This window comes from Tupaia chinensis, unplaced genomic scaffold (genome assembly GCF_000334495.1).
Source record: "Tupaia chinensis unplaced genomic scaffold, TupChi_1.0 Scaffold000707_1, whole genome shotgun sequence".
Lineage (NCBI taxonomy): Eukaryota > Metazoa > Chordata > Mammalia > Scandentia > Tupaiidae > Tupaia > Tupaia belangeri.
The window spans coordinates 1051038-1067546 of record NW_006160230.1 but is presented as its reverse complement, the minus strand read 5'-3'; the positions used below and the strand labels follow the sequence as shown (position 1 = coordinate 1067546).

Below are 16509 nucleotides of genomic sequence, written 5' to 3'. Positions count from 1 at the left end.
AGTTAAAATTAGGTAATGCCGATTTGTAATCATCCAGGTGTGTAGCGTATTGAACAATGTTCTGTGGATGGAAAAAGTAGAGTGGTTAAAATGGAAAAATGGAAATTCATACCTGAGAACTGAGATAGTTTACACCATGAATGCTTTGTCCCTGGGTTAGATGTATGGCAACTTTTGAAAAAACTGAATTGTGAATAGAAGAAGTTTAGGTGATGAGTGAAGAAGGAACGTGGTAATAATTATTTTCTAAATATATATTAATATTTTGCTGTACTAGAAGTTGTCTTAAGATTTTCCAACTTTTTGAATTTGAGCCTCTTTAATTATAATTTATGCTTACAAGATAAATCTGTGTGTTTATTTTCTCTCAACAATTTAATTTTCTTGCATGTTTGTATAGTTTGCTGTGTGTTCTTGAAAATGTATTGCTGCTTTAACCTAAAGAATACATGTAAGTCCAGCTGCTCATTTTAAAGTGCACATTTTCCATTGTTTTTTGGAAATGAAAAGAGAAGACTTGGAGTTTGGCATAGGCATTAATTCAGTAGAAACCAGGGAAATACTCCTTACCTCTGTCTAACCTGAAAATATTCTTTCTTATATTGCAAGAGATGACAAGATTCCAATGTTGACTGTCAACAGTTGATAATTGAACTTGCTTACCTTCAACTCCTCAATTTTAACTGTGCTTGTTTGGGACGGTGTATGGCAAAATCAGCATTCCTGTTTAGTACTAGAGAAAGCCTGCAAGTTATATCCGAGGGTAGAAATTTACCCATAGTTATTTTCCTTATATAAAGAATCCTACTCTTCCTTCCTTTCTCTGCCAGCATTGTGTGTGTGGTCCACTCGGTTCTTTGCTATGTCTTCTTGCAAGACTTTCAGAATCAAGCAGTTTCTGGCCAAAAAAACAGAACCAAAATTGTCCTTTTCTCTAGTGGATTAGAGTGAAAACTGGTAATAAAATCAGATACAACTCCAAGAGGAGACACTGGAGAAGAACCAAGCTGGGTCTATGAGAACCTGGACAGGATGTGGGTTGTATATTTATGCTGTACCAAGGTCACTGTGGTCTTGCCACATCAAGCTGAAAATGGTCACCACCACCTGGACACTTGGGGGTGTTTTATTGGAAAAAAATGATGCTTCACTTTGTTTCTAAGTTCTGCATTGGTAGGTTGGTTCAGTAATAAATATGTGAGACCTTTAAAAGAAAAGAAGACTCCTACAGAAAATCTTTTTTTTCCCCCAAAGAGGTTTTTACCTTAGGGAATGTGTGCTCACCAGAGAGAGATCAATACCTTGATTATTAGTAATTGCTGAGAAATAATGAGAAAACACATTTCTAGTTGTTCAGCTATACTGTTACTCGAGCTGAATTTACTTTCAATTTATTAAGAAGAAGAAACAAAAGCAGAGAAAATATGGATGTTGATAATTCCCTTTCTTTGTTTTATAGTAACTTTGGCAAGTTAGATCTTAGTCCTTAGACCTAACCAAAGTAATTAGTGGGCACCTAGTTGTGGGGAATGGGAGGGACAAATTGAGGACATAGGGAGGAAAATTTCTTGCCATCAACAGTACAATCCCCATGGGGGGATGGCCACATTCAATCTTCTTTTTCATTCTTTTTCCAGGATCTTAGGCATGCACGCACATATGCCTGGCATGAGTTTCAAGCCACCGGGTCTGACTTGGACCATGGTCAGCCCTGTGGGAGGCCAGTGACATAACTACTATGCCATTTGCTGGCCCTTAGAAAATCTTTTAAGAAAGAGTCCTGGGACCAGTATTTGGCGTAATGGCTATGTCTCTGGACTCCCATGTAGTCGACTGCGGTTTGAGTCCTGGACCCAGTGGCTTAAACTCACGCCGAGCATATATGTATACATGCCTAAGATCCTGAGAGGAGAATGGAGGAGAAAGGGATTGTGGTGTGGTCATCGCCCATGAGGGGTGATTTCTCACTTTATATCTCTCTGTCTCTCTCTGTCTTTCTGGTGAGTGCATACACCCTATAGCAAAAACCTCTCAAAAAAAAAAAAAAAAAGGAAAGAGTCCTTATGGCACAAGCAAATGGTTTAATGGTTATGAAGCTGGACTCCCACGTAGTCCACTGCAGTTCAAATCCTGGACCTGGTGGTTTAAAACTCACACTGGGCATGTGTGCATGCATGCCCCAAGTCCTGAGAGAAGAATGGAGGAGAAGGAATTGCGGTGTGGTCATCCCTTCTGTGTGTGTGTGGGGGTGATTTCTCATTTTGTGTCTCTGTCTCTGTCTCTGGGGGGGTACACGTGCCCTATAGAAAACACTCTCTCTCAGAATAAAAAAATAAAGAGACCTTATATTACTCTGGCTCTAGTTCTTACCTAGTAAAATTTATATGAATTTACCAAAAAGCTGAGAGTATATCACAAAATGTAGATTTTGGGAAGTAATAGAATAAAAAGCTTGTAGAACTGTATGTAATACAGGAATATATGGATTACAGTGTGTTGTGTTGGACTCTGGAGTAATCAGATCTAGCTTTGAATTCTAACTCTGTGTTTGGAATTATACTACCATAAGAAAATCACTAGTTAGGGCAGCTCATACCTAATGCTTCAGGGTGCTAGATCCTACCTATCTGATCTTGAAGTTCAAATCCTGGAAAACGTTGGGCACATGTGTGTGCATGCTCCAAATCCTGATAGGATGGAGAAATAGAGGGGAAGGGATTGGAGTGTGATCATACCCCATTAAGAATGCTTTCTCACACTTCCTCTCTCTGTCCCTTTCTGAGTGGAGGCTCAGGTGAGGAAATAGACAAAAAGGAGTAAACGAAGCCTTTGACATATTTTCCAAAAATTAATCAAGCTTTAAATCTTAGTCTCTTCATCTAAAACATGGTGGCAATACTTTACATTGGTGTTAGGGAACCAAATGAGTTAATGTATTCTAAATTTTTTCTACTTTAATTGGCTTTGTAGTGTTATTACTCCCTATCGCTTGATTTTACTGAGGCATTTTTGTGTTTTATTGGTCTAGAATATGAACAATTTAAAAACATTGCTATATCTATAAAAACTTTATTTGGATTATAAATGGTTCTTTTACCAATGTGTGATTTTGTGACATAATATGAGGAGACTTTAAAAAGTTTGTGGAGTAATGGAAGTACAAGTTTATTTTTGAAATCCATGCATAGTTTTAATGTGGTATATATTTTACATGAAATTTTTGAAGCATGCTCATACTTTAGACATTTGGAAAATATTGGTCTACTGATTTATCCAGATTTTGAAATTTTTAATATAAAAAAAGTCACCTTTGTTAATATTGCTACTGATCTCATCAGAGAAGCCATTTAGTTCTGGGAAGCTATCACACTTACAGGGATGGTACAAGTTTTCCAACATTCTTCACCTGAAAGCTTGAATTTCATCATTAGCAACAGAAGCTGTACTTTCTTTGAAGTGGCCACCTCATTTTACTTCATTCATTTTGAGAAACTGTCTTTAAAACATGTCCAGTTATATTTAAATATTCAAGTCAGTTATCATAGTTTGTCAAATGCATTTTCGAGCAAACATATAGCACGACGAAATAAATGGATGGCTGAGCATGCAATTCAGAAGCACTTTTAGTTGAGGAAAAATAACCTTGGAATGCTGCAATAAAAGCTTTATACTTTACAGTTTTTCACAAACTTAGAAAGTGTTAAAAACTCAAAAGGTTGAGAGTTAATAAAATTAATACCAATTTTTACTGGCTTTTAAAGATTCGTAGTGTGTTTCAGTGAGGAATTTAGTGACTTCCGGAATAGTTTGGTGCCATTGCCTTGATTCATGATTAGGTACAAAGAGTTTTACATATCTTTATTTTGTAAGACCAAATTTCACACAGCCAAAAGAGGCAAATAATATTTTAATGGTATTCTGAACTTTTTAAATAATACTTTTTGCTTTATATGGTTACTGAGGAGTTCAATTACTTAGCAATTTCTATAAAGAGTTGATATTGGTAAATGAATATGTGAAAAAATGATAAATTTTTTACAGTAATAAGAGACATAAGTAAAATTCAATTATATGATTATAACAAGAATGTAGAGCAACTGAAATTTATACTTTGTTTAAAGTATAAATAATAACTGTAGTCATTTTGAAAAATAACTTGACAGTACTAGTGTAATTGAGGTTGCATAGGGGCCAGCAGATAGTGTAGTGGTTAAGGCAGCTGGATCCCACATGGCCGAATGTATAGTTTGAGCCCTAGACCCAGTGGCTTGAAAAACATGCCAGGTGTGTGTGCGTGTGTGCTTAAGCTCCTGAGAAGATAATGGAAGAGAAGGGATTGTGACATGGCCATCCTCCTTGGGCATGCCTTCTCACTTGCCCTCTCTCTTCAATGAGCACATGCATCCTACACCAAAATAAAAAATAAAAAAATAAATTTAAAAAAAGAGAAAATAAAGAAAATGTACTTATATTATATTATGACTTAACAATTTCACTCCTGGGCATATCCTCTAGAGAAACCTTACATATAAAAACAGGTCAAAATAGCCAAATTTGTATATGAGAAACAGACTAAACACAAACAAACCTGGAAACAAAAATCTAGTTGCCTACAGATTAGGAAAACTGAACAATAACAAAAAATCTTTGTGGTACATATACATAATGAAATTTTATAAAGCAGTAAAGTAAATGGACCATTCTCATTAAGTTCCATGAACACAATGTTGAAGAATAACACCAAAAAGGTTATAGAATCCATAAAAATCACTCCATTTCCATAAAGTTTAAAATATGTAAAACTTTCTTTTTAAAGGAATACACATGTCTTTGATAAATTTTTTCATAAAAAGAAAGAGAATAATAGAAACAAAATTCAGCATAGTGCTTACCACTTAAGTGAGAAGCATGTGTGCCGAGAGAAATAACTGGACAGTACTACATATAGCGATAAGGTTCTAGTCTCGAAAATCTGAGTCTGTATGTAAGTTTTTTAAACTTGAATATTCTTTTTGTGAATATTCTTTTTTATTTATAAAGTCAATGCCAAAACCTTAAAATGTAAGCTTCAGAGAAATGAATAGAATCACTTCTTCAATTACTAACTTGGTAATGGTCTAATTCTATAAGTAATTTTATACATTTCCATTGTTTACCTTGAGAAAAAATTAATCTACAAATAGTTGGATGTAATAAATTAATAAGTATGAAAGGACTAATAGAGGTTATTCATCTGTTGTACAATAGCTGTTTGACAAGGTAAAACTATTTTAAACAAAATTTAACATCTTTAGAAGTTTATTCTCTAAAAAAGTTGCTAGTATCTTCATCCTAGAATAGTCCTGTCTTTTTTTCATTTTATATATATATTTTTTTGGGGGAGAGATTTTCACTATAGGGCACGTGTGCTCGCCAGACAAACAGAGAGAGACAGAGAGACAGAAAGCAAGAAATCACCCCCAGGGGGGAGGGTCACACCGCAATCCCTTCTCTTCCATTCTCCTCTCGGGATCTTGGGCACGCACGCACACGCACCCGGCGTGAGTTTTAAGCTACTGGGTCTGGGACACGAACCTCCGTCGACTATGTGGCAGTCCAGCGACATAGCCATTATGCTAACTGCTGGTTCCCCATTTTATATTTAAGTTACATCTTTCTTTTTGAGGCACTGTCTTCCTAGAAAGCATGGTAGATCCCCCATATTTACTCTCATAGTATGCAATAATTGTTTTATATTGTGCATATAATTTTTATATGATTTTAAATAACTTTGAATTACACATTTATGGAAACCACTTTCTTCATTAGTTAGCAAAGAAGAAACGTAATTGATTTTTGTTTATTGAAATTTTACCCACCAGCCGTGCTGACTTCTCTTGTCAATTGTACTAGCTGTGGTAGATTCATTTGAATTTTCCATGTGCATGCCATCTGCATAAAATAACAGATTTACTTGTCCTCTTTAACTCTTACAATTTTTAGTTATTTTAATTTTAATGTCAAGGACCTTCACTACAGTATTGAATAGATTAGACCAGTGTTCATACTTGTTTTTAATCCCAGTGGCAAAGTTTTCAGTATTTCTCTTTAAATATAATATTTGCTGCATTAGAAAAATACTTCGATCATATTTAAAAGGTGTATTTCTATTTCTAACATGCTAAGAGTTTCTATTACAAGTAACTATTAAATCATGTATCTTTTAGATACCCATAGATTTCTGCCTTCTATTCTGTTAATGTGTTATATAACATTCCTGAAATAACATCCCTGGTATAATCTGAACTAGGCTATGCTTTATTCTTTTTTAAATTGTCATTAGATTCAGTTTGTTAAAATTTTGTATGGATATTTTGCATCTTTATTCAGTGAAATTGGCTTATAATTTTTCTTTCTTCTATCCTTGCCAGCTGGATATCATGTCCTCAATGTTAGGACTATGCTCACCTCAAAACATTAGTCAGCAAGAATGTATTTAATTTTTATATTTTCTATACACATTTGGTTTTATTTATTTATTAAGAGTTTGAAAAAAAAAGGAGTTTGTTAGACTTTACCAGTAACAAGCCATCTGTGACCTGGTGGTTGAATAAATATTTGTTAATTTTTATCTAAATTTCAAAGTTATTGGCATAAAATTTTACATACTATAATTTTCCTTCCTTCCTTTCCTCCTTCCTTCCTTTTACTTGCTAGTGGGTGTGAACTCCCGAGAGAGAGAGAGTGAGAGAGAGAGAGAGAGAGAGAGGAGAGAGAAAGAGAAAAAGCATCCCTCTCCCTCAATGAGGTGTGGTTGTTTCCAGCAATCCTTTTCCTCCATTAACTTAGTTAGGATTTTGAGTTTGCACATACACAGGACTAGCATGTGGGATCTGATTTCTAATAAGCAGTTTTTTTTTTTTTTTGAGAGGTTTTTGCTATAGGGCGCGAGTGCTCTCCAGAAAGACAGAGAGAGACAGAGAGACAGAAAGCAAGAAATCACCCCCAAGGGGGCATGGCCACAATGCAATCCCTTCTCCTCCATTTTTGGGATCTTGGACATGCACGCACATGCGCCTGGCATGAGTTTAAGCTACGAGGTCTGGGAGTAGAACTGTGGTTGACTACATGGGAGTTCAGCATCAAAGCCATTACACTAGCTGCTGGTCCCTCCAATAAGCAGTTCTTAACCACTACACTACAGGGCTTGCCCTATACCATAATCTTTCTATCTTTTCGTATCTCTGGGATCTGTCATGACATCTCCTTTCTTATTCCTTATATTATTTATATCTGTCTTTGCTGTTTTCACTCTTGACCTCCTTTTTATTTTTTTTTCCAACCAAGCTTACTACATATTGTTTTTTGCAGGTTTATTAGAATTTTTAAAATAACTAAGCTTTTGTTTTTGTCTATTATTCTGCTTTAAAAGATTTTATTCTTCCTTATTATATACTTCTTTTAACTTATTTTTGTATAACTTGCTCTCTTCTTTCTTGCTTTTTGATGGAGCATTACCTGATCGATTATCACCTTTAAAAATAAATTTATATGAAGCAGCTTAATCAATCAATCAATCAAATAATCAGTGTGTATAGTTATATAACCATTTGTTCCTCTTCCTTTTAGTGGATTGATTTCTCTCAGTGGCAGCTGGCCTCACTGGCTTAAATATTATTGGGGATAGTTCTGAATTGTTTAGTGGCTTGGCTTGAGATGTCCAAAACTAAAGCAGAAATCCTAGGAATCCTCTGCCTTGGGTATATATGAGAAATTTGAGCCAGAAGAATTCTGAGTCCATAGCACTCATTTTCCATATTTCTTTCAAATCTGCCCCATCAACCTCTACCTTGCCTTCTAGTTCATTGACTTCTCAGAAATAAGGACTTCATTCCATTTGCATATGAGGTTCAGGGCTGGGCAGAGGAAAGTAGCCAATTACTTTACACTGGAAGTCTCATCATTGCTAAGTTTTACTGTACTTATGATTGTATTCTATTTAGAGAAGTAACTGTGGATTAGTATTTTAAGTGAGGCTCTAGATCTCTGAATGGAATGTCTGTAGCTCTGTAATCCTTCTCCATTTCTTCAACCTGTTGGGATTTGGGGCATGCACACAAACATGTTTAGGGTGTGTTTTTCAACCCACAAGGACTGTCAGCCATGTGGAGCATGGCTCCTTTAACAACCAGGCCTGGAGATCAGTTTAATTTTATTTTTGTATTTAAGTTGTAGGAGGTATTTTATCTTCTTTCTTCTGTACTTCAGATAAACAAGTTTTACAATTAAGTTGTAATAATCTGTGAACTTTAGCTAAGCTTAAAAATAACTCTTTCCAGAGAGCTTAAACAAATTAAATAAACTCTTCAAGCTGTGATTACTTTATCTTATAAGTGGGGTACTGATTTTGTTTATTGTACATGGTTAATACTAATAAGATAACATACATACATTGTTTAGCAGAGTAGTTAGCACATTTAAAAACTCAACAAATGTTAGATGTTAATGTGATAATTTACTATGAGGAGACTTACAAAAGTTTATGAAAAAAATAGAATTAAGTATGAGTTTATTACGGCACAAAAATTTAAAATCCATGCATATTTTCATAATACATTTTTTATAAAGTTTTGAAGACTCCTTGTATTGTTACAATCCCATGTAATTTTTTATATATAAGATTGTTTATCTTCCACTGTATACAATTAAAGGTGGCTAATCTATGTTAATTTGAGTTAGCACCTCTTCTTTTTATTCTTAAAGTTGGACAACACTTGTTTGATTCTTTGCCCTCCAGTTTTCAGTGACCTATGAATAGGAATGCTTGGTATTAGAAAAATGAGTAGGCAATGGTCATTCATCCATAAATATCTGGGAACTTACAGGTATAACATATGAAAGCACAGTAGTAAGTTATGGTTACAGTACAAAAAGAAAAGTATTACCATTGACTTGAACTGTTTTCCTAAATCACAGAAACCTAATATATTATAAAAGGTGTTTCAATTGCTTAGAATGGTTATAATACTTATAATCAAATTTCATATTCTGAAAATATTTTATATATATGCTGATTTTTAGAGTAGGCTGTGTAACTGCACTATGGATGACTGAAAGATTCTGTGATATTGAAAAGGAGTATGTTATTAAAATGTCAAATAATCTCATAACAGTGCATTTCTACTTTTCGCAGTAAAGTAAGTATAAATAGTTTTTGTGCAGTATGCAACACCATAAAATACTATTTCTTCATTCAGAAAAGCCATCGAAGGAACAGAAGAAAGTCAATGCCAACCACCTGATGACTCTCACAATATAGCTGTCCATATCAAAAAGGCACATGGTGGCCATACTTTGCATGAACCAAAAAGATCCTCAGAGAAGTTATTAGAATTCCTAGAGATCGTAAAGAAACTGTAAGTACTTTTAATATACTTGCTTATTGTAATTTTTATTTACATTTAATTTTTATACAACTCTGTAGGGCATGACGTGATTTTTTCAAAGCATACATACAGTGTGTGATAATCAAATCAAGGATATTACCATATTCATCGTAATACATTGTTTCTTTTAGTTGAGAAATTCTTTTGAGTAGATTTTTGTTTCTGCAAGTTAGTTGTTTGCAGATAAGCATACTTTAGCTGTCATATAGAGCTCGTGGTTTCAGAAGATATGGGAATAGTGTTCCATCATTATCAGTTCAATCATCGTGGCGTATGGCTAAACTTGTGACTCATCCTTTTAAATGGCAGCAAAAAACATGTTAACATGTTACTATTTACTGGTGAGGTTAAATCAAAATTGTATTTGAGATTGCATTAGCTTATGGATACTTGAAAACTTCACAGAATTTATATTGTTATTTCCATCGCAGAGGCTTTACATAAACTTTCCTTATATTCTCTTTAATTTCCTGGTGTACTTTGTGTTGGGATTGGAGAAGAATAGAGGGAGGAAGAGGAGGAAGAAAAGGTGGAAGAGAGGTTGGGGAAGAAAAGAAGGAAGGGAGAGAGAGAGAGACAGAGAGAGAAGGGAGAGGGAGGTCTGAAGGAGGGAAATTAAATCTAGTGGGGGCTGGTTACCAAAGATGGCATTGGATTTGGGCATAAAAGTTGACAGAGGACTGTGGGAAAATGTACAGTTGGAATTGAGATCGATAACAGAAACAAAACCAAGAGTAAACATATTAAGAATCGAGTGGTCCTTGAGAGAAAGACAAGTAGCATGGAGTGAGTACTTAAAAATCTGACATTCGTGTTTTGAGAATGGCGCTAAGAATTCTGTGCTCTCACCACTTTGCTTCAAAATTATAAGTACACATTTGAGAATATATGATCAGAGTTTCCAAAAATTTGTGAAGGGTCAGATTGCTGGTATTTTAACAACAAAAATAAACATAGCAAATACTGGATGCTTTTTAGGAAAGTAAGTATGGTGGAGTTATGCAAAAAGGAAATCATAACCCCATGTTTTACAGAGGCAAAATTAAATTCATAAACTGTATAATAGCAAATTCAACTAGAAAACACTCAGTGGATTTGTTAAAAATATTCTTTATCTGGTAGAAAATCACAAAAGCATAGAAAGTGTTTGGAGCTATAGGATGCTGCAGCTACTTTCATTCTATTAAACTGTAATGTTGATTAATGTTGCATTGGATTCAAATTTTCAGTGCCGAAAAACTCATGAATCACTGATTGCTGATTTCAAATTGTGCTGGATTATAGTTTTGTTTTTGTTTTTATTGCCAGAGAGAGCATGTACTAGCTAGAGTGAAAAGAGAGAGAAAGAAATAGGAGGAAAACAAGCATCCCCTAATGGGCTATGGTCATGCTGCAGTCCTTCTCTCTTTTTTCCCTGTTTCTCTATATTGTCAGGATTTGGGACTATAGACCTGGGCTGTAGCAACCCAGTATGATCTTGGCAATGAACTTTGAAGTAAAAAGGAAGAACCATGATGAAAGGCTATCTAAACACAGAAAAAAATAGATAAATAATTTTGCTGTATCTTTATGTGGACCTCTGTGGATTAAATTTAATGGCCAGTCTCCAAAACCCCAGGACAATGGATGTTGGGTCAGCAACATCTGTCATGTAGAGACCTATCTGCCTAATTCTGAGCCTATGAAAGTAGGGATTTACAACACTCCAGGATTTCTCTACTCACTCACCCATTCTTTCCTTTATTTCTTTATGTTTTCATCCTCTGATTTATTAGAAAGGATGTGGGTTCTGGAACTACTGCCAGGTGGGAGAAAGTAAAAATGATTTTGAAACATTAAAATCATTGTGGAGGGGCATTAACATCCCTGAGGGTAGTACCGTCAACGAGGAGGGATTGGAGCAAGTAGAGGACACTGTGTAGCTGGGGAGCATGTGTTTAGTATAGACACTGGGAAGAAGAGAGATGAGACAGAGAGAATAAAAGTTAGGGGCCCCCTTTTCAATTTTGTATTTTAAGCCATATCAGCTTGAATATAAGCTTATATTAGGATTTTGGAATGTGACAGAAACAACTCCTGGTGAATTGAAACAACTACCAAAACCCACAGAAAAAGGAGATGAAAGCAATGGAAGAAAATTAGGTAGCTCTCAAAATGGAAGAATAACACTTATTCTGGAGATAATAAAAATTCTAGAGCAATTCTAGTAGCTTCTTCATGGTACAGTATTGAAATCCATCCAGCTATAACTACTATTGATTGGGCATTGTTAGGCTCATACTCTTAATTTCAGGGCTAAGGAGTCATAATGCTATGGTTTGCTTGTGTGTCTGCTCCTTGGATTTATGCTGAAGAGGCAGAACACTTCGATGTAGGATTTGCAGTGCTACTGAGTTCACATGCAATTGGCAAAGTGGTAGCATTTCCAAAGAGGAAATATTTCGTACTCTGGAAAGAAAATGATGTAAAGCTATTTGATGATGATGATGATGTGGATAGTAATGTCTTTGTCTTGACTGATAGGCAAGGTATTCCTTCTGGAAAAGAAATTTAATACACTGTAAAGATATATGTGATTCAGAGTAATATAAACAAAATTATGATAATAATTTAAAAATAAATAAATGGTAACAAAAAATGTATATTGGAAGGAGGCGTCATTGTAGAGTGCTACGGAATGAATGACTGCCAAAGCCAGATTAAGTTTAAAGGGAATCTTTTTAGTTGGCCAGCGACTACAGTCTGAGGTTGGGGGTGGGAGGAGGTACCAAGAGTCAGAACTGTAGCCCTGACTCAAGTTGGAGTAGTCTTTTTATAGGGGGTCAGTTACCAGGGGTTTCTATGCAAGCAGTTACAGAAGCTGAATCAAGCAGGTTAATTATTTCTGAGGGGAGTGGGGTTTCCATGCAAGCATTCACATTGCTAAACAAAAGGGTTTCGGGCTGGTTAGCAAAGACAGTAGCAGGTACTGGATGTCGTCCCCAATATGGTTTCCTATATGGCTAGCACAAGCTGTTTTCTCACGGGAAGAGCAAGCAGGTTTACAGAAGCAGACAGCCATGTTAGGATAAGGGAATAAAATGGACAAACAGTTGTTCATATGCAAGATACAATATGTGGCCTTCCACATTCCCACCTCCTGATTTGGAGAATCAAATAATTGATTCAGAGAAGGGGAGCTGCTCACGGCAAGAGTGGAGAACCATGAGCTTGACAGATTGGATCCAGTCCTGAACAAATTAATGGGAAAACGAAAGATCTAAGGGCCAGAGAGAAGGGCAAGGAAGAGAAGTAGGGCAGTACCCACAACAGGTGAGATGAGTGTGGTGAGGCAGGGAGGCCAGGAGAAGAGAGACTGATACCAATTACCCTCAGAGGAGCAGTGCCCCTCACACTCTAGAAGACGTTTGTGAAGCTGGCTCAGGCTGTTCCTAACGACCCCGAGGGGTTAGTATAGAATAGAGGCCTAGGCCCATAAGGATGGGCCGCAGAGGCTCTATAGAATTGGGGGGGAAGGTGAGGGACAAGGTGTTTTTGAATGGTAAAAAAAGAATGCGGGGGTCCTTGCACCAGACATAAAGGTGAAGGCCTTAAGAACGGCCACCCTCTCAAGTGTCGACCCAGTGATCAAGGGGATAGAAACATTATCAAAGGCTATTAATTAAATGACGACTTGACAATTTCATTTCTATATAATTTTGACTGATTTTATGTTTTACCTATTAATTGATGAATCCAACATATATTGAGTCTTCAAAAATGTCATGACACTTTTTTTTGCATAGAAAAACATAGAAAAATATGTCATGACTTTCTTGATGACCAATACTTTCAAACTCTACTGTTTTGGCAATATATCTGGTACTACAACTGTAGGAACACATATCTTTGCCCTCACATAACTCATACTCTAATATAAGAGAGAGATAACAAACATGGGGATTCCATCACCTAGTGATACATGCTAGGAAAAAAGACTAATGCAAAATAAGGAAACAGAGTACAATGGAAAGCATCAGAGAAGTCTTCTCTGAAAAATGACACTGATCTCAGAGTAGGGTACTTGAACAGAGGAAAGACAAATGCAAGACTCCAGGAATGGCAATTATGGCTTGGAAATGGGGAAAATAAAAAATAAAGCATGACACGATTTACGAGGAGGGCAACGCTGTGAAAGTGTTATAGATTGGGAGAGTTTGTGAAAATGAGGCTGCAGAGGTAGCCAGCGATCACGTCATCACTTAGGGTCTGATAGGTCATGGTGGGATTTTAATCTTGGCGTGACTAGCACGTTGTGATATATTTAGCAAAGGGTCCTGTGTGGATGCGGTTGACTATAGGTGACAGACAGAGATTTGGAGTGGCTTCTCAAGAGGCCATGGCATTGACCTGGTTGAGGGATGACTGTGACACCATTCTGTGTTATGGAGTTCAGCTTGACATACATAGCTTTATTTTATTATTATTTTTAAAGGACATGAGTAGTGTTGAATTGGTAGTCCTGGAAGTAAAGCAGATTCTTCAGACAAATTAACCATGAACATGTTGGAGAATGCTGGGAAAATCATCTAATACTCAGGTGTTTGTATTTGATTGTATTATATGTAACAACAGCAGCTTTTAAGATGCAATTATAAAATTATTTGGTAAAGATAATTGGTTTCTTTATAAATGACTGATTTCTGGGGGAAAAGAAGTAACATATGTGTGTATTTGTGGGGGTTGTAGAAAGGGTAGAAGAAGAGAGGAACTTATAAATGAGCCGTGAAAAGCAGTTTGAGATCCTCTGAGAAAACTTGGCCCAATTGTTTTTTCTTCTACTTTCTCCAATTAAAGACATTTCCTTTGAGGGAATGAGGCATCTGAAGATCATTATGTTTCAGTGGAGCAGTGATGCAAAGCCACTTCACAGGAATGACTCAGAGGAATTGCTCCCTGGAAGAACATCAGGATTTCTGCCTTTTAGATTCAGGCTGTTTAAAACCCAAATGCAATATGGTTCTTATACTGTTGTCCTCTGGTGAAATGGCATATGAGATGAAGAATTGCAGTCTTTATATTTAAGGGCTCTATGCTGATCAAAGAAAAAAACACTTTGTGGGGCTATTAATTCTGTTAAATACACAGTGTTTTGGAGGAAAACCGCACTGACATGAGTGGGGTGCTCTCCTCTGGATGAGTTTTTATTTGAAGCTAAAAGGGAATATAGGTTAATAAAAATGGGATGAATACTAAAACTTATTTAGATTTGAGACCGAAGTAGTGATAATTTATAAGAATGAAAACTAAACAAAAAGAGGTATTTGTCTTGAGGGAATGAGTTAGTAAACAAAAACTCATTGACAGTAATTGATACTGTAGAAGAGTATAGCATCGAATCCTATAGAAGAGTATAGCACTGAATCTTGGTCTGTCTCTGCCAGTTAGGTTCAAAGTTACTTTTGGATGTGCATATTGCAAAATCCTTGGCCTATGGTGTCAGTAAAAACTGCATTCTGAACTGGACTCCTCCAACTACTAATTGTATAATCTTGAGGGATATTTCTATCTCTTGATACTCAATAATTTATAAAATGGTCATAATTATTAACCTCATATGATCATTATGTTGTGAAACTTTAATGTAGTTAGAAATGTAAAGCCTTACACATACCACTTGGTTCTCCTTAGATCCTGTGTATTAATCTCCTCTGGCCCAAAGGATCATACATTTCTACATTTATTTTTTTGGAAAAGACTTTACTGTGTACTTGCCATAGTTGAATTATAAAGGGATTTGTAGAGACTGAGAATAACAATGTATCCCATTTTTCCCTTCCTTCAAGGCAGAATATGCAAATTTCTCATATGATTTATGAATAAATAATAACTATTACTTCATCATATATTTGAATTATCTTACAAAGCTGCCAGTAATATTTTCATAATAGAATTTAAGAAACTACTATTGGGACACAAAATAATCAGTATATTTTTCCTTTTCTTAATTTATTTTTATTTCAATTGGATTTACATAGAATATATACTTTACAGTTCAGAAATATTTTTTACAGTGTGCAATATGTTTTTCCCAGCATGAATACAGTGAATATTAGTCACGTCAAAGATATTACCATATACATTATCATCAACAGATAATTTTTCATTTGTTTCTATTAAAATGTTTTGTACCATTGCTTGTTTTATCCCCATCCTCCCACCCCCTATTACTCAACCCCTCCTATACTGTCTCTAGTTTCTATAATTGCCCTTCCTGCTACTGTACCTTCTAATATTTCAATTTCTGTTATAGAGTGTAGCCATAAGGTATATAAGTGGAGCATACAATGCCTATCTTTCATAGTTTGGCTTGCTTTGATTAGCATTGAATCTTTCATATTGTCCACTTTGTATCACATATTAGGGTCTCATTTTTTTAAGGCTGAGTAGTATGCCATATTGTATAAGTGCCACAATTTTTCAATCCATTTATCTATTATTGAACATTTGGGTAGATTCAATTAGCAATAGAATTAGTCTTAGCAGTTGTGAATACTGCTGCAATAAACATGGATGTGCAAGTGTTTTTTCTGACTTCATGTTTTTCTTTTTCTTTTTTTTAAATATTTTTGCTATAGGGTACATGTACTTGTCAGAGAGACAGAAAGCAAGAAATCAGGGTGGATGGTCATGCTACAATCCCTTCTTCTTCATTCTCCTCTAGTGATTTTGGGCATGCACACACATGCGCCCAGTGTGAGTTTTAAGCCACTGGGTCTGGGACTCAAACTGTGGTTGACTACATGGGAGTCCAGTGACATAACCTTTATGCCATTTGCTGGTCCCACAACTGAATGTTTTTCTATCCTTTCAGTAGATATCCAGGAATGGAATTACAAGGTCATTTGTAGGTTTCAGAGGAGCCTTCATATTGTTTTCCACTTTACCACTGGGTTATCAAGAAATTCATGATGCACTATGTTAGAGGTTTCAAAGACAAGGAGAAGCATTACATTTGAAAATAAATCTGGATGGTAGAGACACATTTTATTCTTCTTTATGTAGCATACTCATTTTTCTATGTAGGACATATATACACAATATG

The 16509-nt window shown here is 35.7% G+C and overlaps 1 protein-coding gene across 3 annotated transcripts in view; it reads left to right on the top strand.

Moving 5' to 3' along the window:
- CNBD1 (cyclic nucleotide binding domain containing 1) overlaps nt 1–16509 on the top strand; it is a 468077-nt gene that overhangs the window by 65971 nt on the left and 385597 nt on the right. For all 3 annotated transcript variants that reach the window (XR_336323.1, XM_006160740.1, XM_006160742.2), the window contains exon 4: nt 9237–9395. Coding sequence is in view for 2 of the 3 variants with exons in the window: in XM_006160740.1 (XP_006160802.1) it covers nt 9237–9395 (159 nt within the window). In the remaining variant the exon portion in view is untranslated. The remainder of the gene's footprint in view (nt 1–9236; nt 9396–16509) is intronic.